The following is an 11,653-nucleotide window of genomic DNA, read 5'->3' as shown; positions in this document are numbered from 1 at the left end:
GTATAATTCATACCATCTATGTTTTTAGATCTAGTGTGAATATATGCGCACAAAAATACCTCGATAAGTATTTTATAGATATGAGCGTGAGTGTGTGTAATTTATTATTGAGCAAATTACATTTAAGACTTATTACTAATATTTGAATATATTTAATGTATTTTTGTTTTAAAAACAATATTATATTTATATTCCAATGAGTTTGTTTCAATTTCTCCCCATAAATAGGATTCAAACCATTTTATTGACATGAAGGTTTTATATTAAAAAAAATCTAATAGTTTTATTAAAATAATCTCATTTATTAGAAAAAAAATACTACAATGTATCTAGACTTCAAATTATTTACTTTGATCATTATAATAATTCATGTTTCTACTCCAGCAGAACAATTATTGCATTATCACTCCTCCTATGTCCTCAAGCATGATGTGATATTTGTAAAGACACCTTAACTCATAGGTGAAAAACAAGAATTAAGAAGTAGGTTAAAATTAAAGTTGTGTTACTTGTTCTTGGTGAAACTATATATACAGAATTTTTTACATCAATAGACTTAATTACCTTATATAAATTATATTGATAATAACAAAGATCCTCTTGATAGAGATGGAGATCTCATTTTTTTAATCTCTCAAGCATAGAGATAAGTTTTTCCATTTTCTTGATTTAAGATAGTTGGGTTTCTATTTGACTACCTAGATAAATTACTTGATTGGTCATCCTGGTAGGTGGTGTGTCAAGTCCAAGTAGTACAATTCAAGTTGATAGAGAATTAAAGTGAAGTTCCAATAAATCATTAAATTCCATGGTTTTTAAATATTTTTTAAAATTATTGAAAAAATATATTAATTCAAAAGTAATTGCAGAATTATGCATATTTTCTTAGTTATAACTAAAATGTGTAATCAAAATAGTCTAACTCAATTAGTTAAACATGATACATGAGTTTATAAACTTTTTTATAGAGTATTTGATTCCTATTAAAAAGAAATTAAAATATACAGTTTGATTGGGATATTTAAAATTTGAAATAGTCAACTTGCACACAACCTCCCCCACCCAAAAAAACTATTACACTAAGATTTATTGGATTTACTGTCACAATTCTTAAATATAATTTTTATCAGCTCAATCTTCTTCTTATCGTAAAATTAAAAATTCTTACTCTTACTCTTTCATATCGTTATCTAGCTTCTTCATTTTCAAATTTATACCGTAATAATATTATTGTGAGTTTTTTTTTTTCTTTTTAAGTTCGCTAGTGAAGAGCAGAAGAGGTATTGTTGGTAGATTGTTTGATAACTTTACCTTTATAATTAGGATATATATGAAATAATATTTTAATTTAATAAAAATACAGGTAGTGAGTTTATATATAATAATAATAATAATAATTACGCGTGGATGTAAATTCTGACGGATATTTTTTAAACGTAGACATACTATTTCTGGGTGGATATTTCTACTTCATCTGTTTTATTTTATGGCATTTAAAAAAAAATTCCAATTAGTTATCATTTTATAAAATTAATGATACGACAATTTTTTTAATTACTCTTAATCAATACCCCATCCGAAAAGCTTAAGGCATAAAGAAAAATTATTAGTAAAACATTTTTTAACACACTCTTAACACATTTTTTATTATTGATTAAAATTTATTAAAAATCATAAATTTGTGTGGCTTCATTTCTCATTTAATAACTCCTTCTCTCGATTTTATATTTTTTAATAAATTTTAACTAATAAAAATATATATTAAAAAATATGTTAAAAAATATATTACTGATATTTTTCACTATCTTAATTACTGTATTGAAAAAATGGACTTAAAGTCGAATCTACTATTGGCAAATCTGTTCCCACTCCATTCCCATGTCTCTGCCATGTTCCAGAAGGATCAACTACGTATTTTGTTTTTGGTCACAAAACATCGACACAAAGGGCCCAAAGGACTAGCAAATGCACATGAAATTCAATGTTTTCTTACGGACTTGTAGGTGTGTGGGCCCAGGAAAACCGACGCGTCATTTGCGTATTGCAGGCTACGCTGATAAACTTTAATTACATAAAGGCATCTTTTTTTCTTTTTTATCACAAAACAAAAGAATATTGGATTTAAATTTTATGGAATTTTCAGTTTTGGCATCCGGAGCATCTAAGACATTGATTGCATGTCCATGCCCTTGCCATGCTTATAAAATTAAGATGACTAATTTCGACGCAATCTTCTAACAAATTAAGATTTGTTTTATGAAGAACAGAAAAAAGATGAAATATAATACAAAAGAAAATAAGAAAATAATAGGATTCTTACATATTTCCTGACTTTGGGATTCATGTTAATTACTGAGGTAGTTTTTTAAATGTTTTACAAAGAATAAATTTGAAAAATTCACATAGATGTGAAGTATATTTTACACATACAACTTTGAACGTCAAAATTATATTTTAAAACATGACTTATATTTTATATTATTTTTTAATTTAATGCTATTGAAGTTGTGTTTTCATTATTCTTGGTTGATAAAAAATATGAAAATTTGTATGTTTTACTACTTTATATGGTTGACAAAAATATGAAAATGTGTTGTGATATAAACTTAAGGGGATATTTATTTTGTTTTCATTTTTATTTATATTTTTAATTACAATATTGTCAAATTAATTTTTATTTTGTTTTCTGTGTTTAAAAATTTGTACATAAAATATAAGAAAAAATATTTTATTTTCTATACAAATATTTGAAAATGGAAAACAATTTAAATTAAGGTGAGTTTTTTGTGATTAAAAGGTGAAAATAAAAAATAAGAAAAACAAATAAAAGTTAGAAGTGTTAGAATGTTTTGAATAGGTATACCACCGGCGTAGAAAATTTTAATGCTTGCTACAGGCTGGATTCTAACTTCATTCAGCTAAGCAATCCCTTAGTTAAGTTAGAAGTGTTTTCGACATATACTATTAATTACTAGCCCATAAGTCCATGCCCATTGCCAAGTAGGCTATAAAACCACCAGTGCTATTGATAGTTCTGTTACTTGCTTACTAACATGTCATCATCATCGTGACTTTGTATTGTATTGGTGGTCCAAATCTAATTAAGCTGCGAATAAGATTCCATGTATTAGAAATTTCCCCTATATCTATTCTACCTATTTGAACATATCATTTTCGTAACATTTTCCATTTCAAATCCCCGTTTACATTTTTTGTCCAGACTAAAGAGTCAAGCACAGCATGAAGAACAAACGCGTCACTGACCCAGGTGTAAATTAATTAATCAATAAAAGAAAGAAGAAGATGAAAAAAACCGAGTCCATCTTGGCTGTTAGCCATTATTTAAACCCAGTGCCAGCATTCATATATGTTAACTAATGAATTAATATACGTGCACATTGAGCATGCAAATTGAGTTGAATTGACAGAGTAGATTATTGTATCATGCGCTGTAACCTCTTTTTACTTAATTCTTTTTAAGGTAAACTCTACGTACACTTTGATTCTCTTGAACGCGTTGGGTATATGTACAATATTTGCAAAGAAGCTTCGCTTCCAACTTGTGAAGAGGTATTTAATCTCTAACTAGTTGTTCAGCACTTGAGTGGGATGCATAGCTAGCGCTCGATCTTCCTCATACTTTCATACACACAGCCAAGTTTAATTTAGCTTATTTTTTAAGCCATTAACACGAAAAGAAAGGGTCAAAGTAGAATTTGTGTCTTAAACTATGTAAAAGTTGTAACAAGTTGAGCACATAGTTTCTTTTAGAAAGAAAAAAAAAAGGAAGATAATTTCCGCATAAATTACACCTTGTTTGGTTTTCCCAACAGCTCGCTTAATTTGATCTTTGTGATGACTATTCAACATCTTTAGCTATAATAATACATTTTCAAGAACATGAGACGATAAATCCCTCCCTAAATGTGACGAATAAATGGAAAAGAGACGAGAAAAAGAAGTACCTGTCCTAACTGAGGTTACGCAATCCACGAAACTAGAGTTCATTCGCGTCTGGTCTACCCTTTGAATTGCATTATCGAAATCCACTCAGATATCAAATATTAATTGCCGCTCATTCCTTTCTCTTTTTTTCCACCAATACTTATACTGCTGCTAATTCACAATATGATTTTTGACATATTCCGTGTGGGGTGAGCTATTGTCTTTCTACACTTCAAACTAATTAGAATTTAAAGTATCTTTAATTAACAAATATATCTTAAATTAGTCTTTAGCTGTTAATTGAAGAGATTCTTGATGCACAGAAAAAGAACAAAAGGACTAATTAGGATTTAAAGTATCTTTATCTAGGGTTTTCCATGGTTTAAAGCAGCCACAACTAGCAAGGATTTGATCCAACTAGTGAACGCAAGCAATTGTACGTTGGTTGGAGTATGTACAATAGGTAACTGCATTTTGTAATTTTCTTTCAAACGTCTCAAGTGATTCGTGATTGGTTGGAGATTTTTTGTTATAATTATCATAGAACAAATATTTATTTTGTATGTGTTAATTTATCGTGATGAGTTTGTTAGACTTGATAGGATATTTCATCATATATATACATATAAATGTAAAACCTAAATTAATATATCTGAACTTATTACAAAGGCGCAAGCACTAAACCATGAATTGTTATATAAGTGATTAAGGAGGTACGAATAATATTACAAATAAATTAAGGATTAATTATGCATTAAGGTTGGAGTTATGGCATGGAAGATACAAAATTCATGTTTTAGGGTTGAATTACAATTTGGGAGATAATTGACAAGTTAAAAATGAAAAACATAGAGTATTAAAGCACGTTAGATAAAAAAATTAAATAATTTCATGCATAATAACAACACCATTTGGACTAACATGAAATAACACTCGACATCTACACGTGTGTATATGATAAAATATTTTGTCAAGTCTAACAAATTCTTCAAGACAAATTAATATAGAAACTTGATTACAAATTTAAAATTAATATAGGAACTCAATTAAAAAAAATATAGAATCCGAATTAAAAATTTATAATAGTATGAGGACTTATGTACTAATTTAACCTAAATTATATTACAATTTTTCATATCTTTTATAAATCTTTAGAATTAATCTTTCTAAATTTGAACATGTATATTTTTATAGTTGTAACTCATGAAACTATATAATTTTTTGAGCAATTAAAATTGTAATTAAAGGACAACTTCTCTATTCATAGATATTCACTACTACACCTTTGGTAACATTTTTTTTGTCTAACACTTATTAAAAATATTGTTAAATATGCATAAATGTTAATAATATATTTTTGCAATATTTTATCAAATGTTATATGTAATCCATATCGTTAACTTATTCATATTTGATGACATTTTTTAAATGTTGCTAAAAGCTTTTAACAACATTTATTAAGTGTTAGAAAAAGAAATTATTACTAAAGGTCATATGTATAGTAATGATTATGCACATTACACATAATGAAACATTGAATTATTTATGGTAAAATATTTTTGGGTGCTAGTAAAATTTGAAAAGTATTAATTTTATTATTATAAAATTTTTCGTATTAATTTGATCTATAAAAAAAATAAAATATTTTTTTTTTGATTCACATTGAAAAGTTTATTAGATTGACTTGATTAACATACTTAATTATTTTTTCTCTCTTTCATTCTAAACATACTCAAAAGGCAAAAAAAACCACTGGTCTTTCACCTCTCCCCCTAACCTCATCAAAAAGTGCGAGAATATCGTTCAAAAAAGTGAAAAAATATGTAATTTTGTAAAAATTTTAGCTACTAGAATTTTTTTAATTTATTTTAGAAGATTTTAACCGCCATTAATTATTTAATTCATCCGTAATCAAATTATACTTGTAAGTTTGTTGATCATGTCAAATTACAATCTAACAAAATTATCTCTAAAGACCAACAAAAATACACTTTATTTTTACATAGATCAAATTAATAAAAAAAATTATGAAAATAAAATTAATATTTTTTAAATTTTACGAGGAATCCCAAATATATTTTACCAAATTATTTATCATTTGCTTCAAAGAGTTTAAGCTACTCATCACCACTTGTGCTGTTGCTTGTGTTAAGCATCAACTACGTGAACCTCTAAATTTATATATACCCACATCCATTAAATTCAATTATTATTAGCACATCGTTGCGGCCATTTAGTATATCCACATTGCGATTTTTGTCATACTTTGTCCACGAGACAATACAATGATCTCATATCTTGGTCAAATAAACGATGGTTACGTGACTTATTTTTGGTGTTTACGTGTATTATGATTGTTGGGAAGTTGACAAACTAAAATAATATTCGGTGCTATCAGATAGGCAAGTGAACAAATATTTTTTTTTTTAGTAATATATCATTTTTATTTTAAAACTGTCACTGTCACTTAATTTGATTTTTATTATAAAAAATCAAATTAGGTACTGATGAAATAATGTAAAACAATAATTAGTTTAGCCATTAAAGTCGACATCACATCAGCCAATTAGGTACTGATGAAATAATATTTGATGCTATCGGAAAATCACCGATTGAACAATTTTTTGTTTTGAGTAAAAGACGATTTTGATTCTTACAAGTGTCACTGTCAAATAATTTTTTTAATATTATTAAATAGAGAAAAAAATGCATTAACAATGCTAAGAATTTTACACAAACATTCAATTAAAACTGAACATCTATAATAAATTTATTAATTTTTAAAATAATTATCTTAAATAATTTAAACGGATAATTTATAATTAAATAATTATATAAAATCATTTTACATCATCAATATATAAACATTAAATTCTAAAAATTATTAATTGATTTTATCTTTAAAGGTGACATCATCAATAAATTGATTAATTTGGTCTTTTATATTATATATACAAGATAACTCTTTAACTTATTGTAATTATAAGTCTATTTAGTCTCTTTTATTAACAAAAATTATGGATTAAATTGTACGATGCATACCAAATTAGAGTCTAAATGGGCTAAATTTCATTTTTCATTATGCATGTTAAGGATTGAGCTGTTCAATATGATTTTTCATTTTTCATTTTTGGTCGCTAAGCAATAAAAATCCAACGACTGAAAAAATTTCGATTACTAGAAATAAAACGTGTTGTTAATCAATGACCAAAACAAATTCAGTCTCTATTTTTTACTATGTTAGCGACCTAAATATAATCAGTCCCTATGTCAAATAAATTCCATCTAAACATCAGTTGCTAGAATTTCCGGAAACAATTTTCAAAATGTATACCTATTGTAATCGAATTAGCCACGAAGGATATTGCCACCGAACGGTCAATTCACACAATTGGTCGTTGTTTTGTGCAAACAGAATCTAGGTATTGGTGGTTAAATCGGTCCCTATTGTCAGTCGCGGTTTCTAACTAATAGTTCTGGGTCACTAATTCACATTTTTTCTTCTACCAGCTTCAAATACCAAATTAAAAATCAATACTAAATTAGTATTTTACATAACTTTTTTTTGCAATTTATAATAATAAAATGTCTTAATATCTTTTTAGTCCTCATAATTTTTTTTATCTTTGTAAAACAAAATTTTAGTTCTTCCAAATTATATTTGTTTTATTTTTTGTTTTCATAGTACTTTAGATAGTATTTTTACTATTTAAAATACTTTAAGGATTAAAAATAAAATAAAAAATCATAAGAATGAAAAATAAAAAACTCCATATTACAAGCACAAAACAAATATTTAAATCTAATAAAATTATTCCTAAAAATATTTATCGCATGTATGCTTGATTATAGAAATTAACATCACCAAGGAATGATTATAACTTTATCTTATCAAATAGTTTATGAATATTTTCTTTTTTTTTTCTTTTTATAATATATACCAATAAAATCACCATTCTTGCCGTTTGATGGTATCCTGCAAACCTGCTGCTCTATATTGTAAGAATATTTAACTCGAGTATATTTTTCTATGCATCACGAAAGTTTATGAATATTTTATTTTTTTTTCTTTTTAAAATATATACCAATAAAACCACCATTTAGAACATTTGCATACATGGACGATAATAGGTAACTCAATGAATATTCTACTCATCTACTTGGCAAATACTGTATTTCACAATGGCGAGTTGGTAGTGAGTTGACTTCGCTCATGGTAGCCACATCAACATCAAGTTGGAAAATGCAAATTCCTTATGGTTGACATTTTTAATACGTGTGATGCCTTCATTCTAAGTTCAGATTACGATGCATCAAATGGATCTACGTCTTATGCCTATATTAGAGACACCGAGAAACATAAACCTCATGCATTCCCATACATCCATATACAATAGCTAGGAAGTTTCATAAACGTTCCTTCTTTCGAAAAACCAATGGCTTTCAAGAACTTGTCCGCTCTTACTCTCTGTGTTTCCCTTGTACTACCCTTCTTGACACCGATTTCCATAGCGGCTAATAACCGTGCAGTGGTTCCACCAGAAACCATTTGCAACTCCACCGTAAATCCTTCCTTCTGCAAAACTGTGCTTGTTAATCAAAATGGCAGCATCGTTGACTATGGTCGAATTTCTGTGCGAAAGTCCTTGTCCCAGTCCCGAAAATTCTTGAACTCGGTAAATTCATTTCTTCAAGGCAAATCCACTTTGTCTCTACCCACAATTCGAGCCCTTGAAGACTGTCAATTCCTTGCTGAACTAAACTTCGAATACTTATCAAACGCACTTGATGCTGTTGATAAAGTTAGCAATGTTCTTCCCACCAATCAAGCCGAAGATCAACAAACCCTTCTTAGTGCTGTTTTGACAAACGAAGAAACTTGTTTAGAAGGCTTGCAGCAGACCACAACTTCTGATCAAAGAGTGAAGAGTGATCTTATCTCATCACTCTCTAATGACAAAAAGCTCCACAGTGTTTCTCTTGGCTTGTTCACCAAGGGTTGGGTGCCTGAGAAGAAAATCTCAACATCATGGAAAACCAATGGGAGACATTTGGGTTTCCGCAATGGTCGTTTACCATTGAAGATGTCAAACCGTGTACGTGCCATTTATGATTCTGCTAGAGGTCACGGGAGAAAACTACTTCAAGATAACAGCCAAAGTGTGTTGGTTAGGGACATTGTGGTTGTTAGCCAGGATGGAAGCGGAAACTTCACCACTATCAATGATGCCATAGCAGCTGCGCCAAATAACACAGTTGCTAGTGATGGCTACTTTTTAATTTTTGTCACTCAAGGTGTGTATCAAGAATATATATCCATAGCTAAAAACAAAAAGAACTTGATGATGGTTGGAGATGGGATCAATCAAACGATTATCACCGGTGATCACAATGTTGTCGATAATTTCACAACATTCAACTCAGCAACATTTGGTGAGCAAAATATATCTTACCACGTTTAATTCAACTTATTTTCAAGATATAATAGTTTGTTTTTAAAATATATTTAATTTTTATAGATTTTCTTAATGAAAAAAAAATGATTATTTAGAACCAAACATGCTAAGATAGCATAAAAATCAACTTATACAACCCTCTTTTGATTTATAAATTTGGAGAGCATCTTCTTACATGTATAATTTTATGTGCACTTGTAGCTGTGGTCGCACAAGGGTTTGTAGCAGTTAACATAACATTCCGAAACACTGCTGGGCCAAGTAAGCACCAAGCAGTTGCAGTGAGAAACGGAGCTGATATGTCCACCTTCTACAGCTGCAGCTTTGAAGGGTATCAAGACACCTTGTACACGCATTCCCTTAGACAATTTTACCGTGAATGTGACATCTACGGCACCGTTGACTTCATATTTGGAAATGCTGCTGTTGTTCTCCAAACATGTAACCTATATCCCCGCCTTCCCATGAGTGGACAATTCAATGCCATCACAGCACAAGGCAGAACAGACCCAAATCAAAACACAGGCACTTCCATACATAATGCCACTATAAAACCTGCTGCTGATTTGGCTCCTTCAGTTGGCATTGTGAAAACGTACCTTGGGAGACCATGGAAAGAGTACTCAAGAACGGTTTATATGCAGTCTTTCATGGACAGTTTCATAAATCCTTCTGGTTGGCGTGAATGGAGTGGAGATTTTGCCCTAAGCACCTTGTACTATGCAGAATATAATAATACGGGACCTGGTTCAAACACCACAAACAGAGTGACGTGGCCTGGTTATCATGTTATCAATGCTACTGATGCGGCTAATTTTACCGTGTCTAACTTCTTGGACGGAGATAATTGGCTGCCTCAAACTGGAGTTCCATACATTAGTGGATTGATATAGTCAAAAGTTACAAGCTAGCTGGTTACGTATAATATGAGCAAAGTTGCTTAACAATTCTTTTAATGCTGGTGCACGTGGTTCTCTATTGTAATTTATTATAAATGATTAAATGCACTGCCACTCTATATTGTAAGATTGTAATTGACTCTTTATGAATAATATTTACACGAATTAAATCTATCTTTTTAGTTTTCAAAGATAGCTAGACGCAGCATTAGTGACTTTCGGTAACTTACAAAATACTATCACCAGTTTGAATTTGTCCGATCCGAGCATTGGGCGTGTGTCGCCCCAGGTTAGCATGATGGGTTGCTTTAAATTCGTCATATCAGTAGGCATTCCAATTGTTAGTTTAATAAAATAAATAGTTTTTCTTATCAACTTTTTTTCTGTTTTTCAAGATAATTTATAAAAAATAAAAACACTTATGACCTGGATTAATGTTTCCGAAACATGCATGCAGTATATCACCAATCGCAAGTTATCTTACTAAAAGGATATATAGAGTTCTAAGCTTGAAGAATGAAGATTTTTTTTTTTTTTTTGAAGAGAAGAATGAAGACTAATAGAATAGCATATTCACTAAATTTTCTAAAAGATAAACATGCATTTTTTTAAAAATTTGAAAGTTTCTATACATAGTGTTTCAATAATATGAGGATTTTGGTACTATTAATTTTTTAACCAATCAAATTACATATTTTTTTAAAAATTAGTCCTTAATTATTTTTGAAACTTTTTAAAAATTATAAATTTTATAAATTAAAAATATAATTAAAGATAATTTTTGAAGTCTAAACTTTAAAATCTTTAGTTACTTTCAACACTTTTTTATAAAAATCTTTTGGGATTTAGGTTTATATTTTTTTTTATTGTTTCTTAAACATAAATTTTATAAAAAGTGCTGAAAGGAATTAAAAAAATACGTTTTAAATTTCTAAAATTATCTTTAATCATATTTTAAAATTTAAAAAAAAAAATAATTAATAAAAAGATAACATGTAATTTAATTGATTAAAAAATTAATAATATCAAAACCCTAAATTATTGGGTCACTAGAAACTCTCAAATTTTTTTTCTCGATTAAACGGTGTTTAGGGTCAAGCTCCCTCTGACTCATCCGCCGACACTACAAATTGCCGATCTCCGATAATCAAACACGTCGGCTCCCGGTGATACCGGCACGAGGACACACCTCACCAAGCCGCAAATCCTCGACGGTGAGAGCTCGATGCGGTGCTGTGAGAGAAATTAATTCCTGATCTGATCGAGGACTGATGAAGATAGGATGAAGGAGGTTGTGGAGGAATGATCTCGGCATGGAGGACGCACCATTGCTTGTCGCCGTAGCGAGGAAGT

General features: G+C 29.3%; 1 protein-coding gene across 1 annotated transcript; it reads left to right on the top strand.

Annotated features, from left to right (window-relative positions):
* Positions 1 to 8,309: 8,309 nt before the first annotated feature.
* Positions 8,310 to 10,474, top strand: LOC114399715 (probable pectinesterase/pectinesterase inhibitor 20). The gene is made up of 2 exons (XM_028361930.1): positions 8,310 to 9,378; positions 9,603 to 10,474. Exons 1-2 carry the CDS (start codon positions 8,382 to 8,384, stop codon positions 10,292 to 10,294), a joined length of 1,689 nt encoding a protein of 562 aa, XP_028217731.1. The 5' UTR covers positions 8,310 to 8,381; the 3' UTR covers positions 10,295 to 10,474.
* Positions 10,475 to 11,653: the final 1,179 nt, after the last annotated feature.

Source organism: Glycine soja, chromosome 19 (assembly GCF_004193775.1).
Source record: "Glycine soja cultivar W05 chromosome 19, ASM419377v2, whole genome shotgun sequence".
NCBI classification, from domain to species: domain Eukaryota; kingdom Viridiplantae; phylum Streptophyta; class Magnoliopsida; order Fabales; family Fabaceae; genus Glycine; species Glycine soja.
Note: the sequence above shows the minus strand (reverse complement) of the source record. Positions and strands in the feature narration are given on the sequence as shown.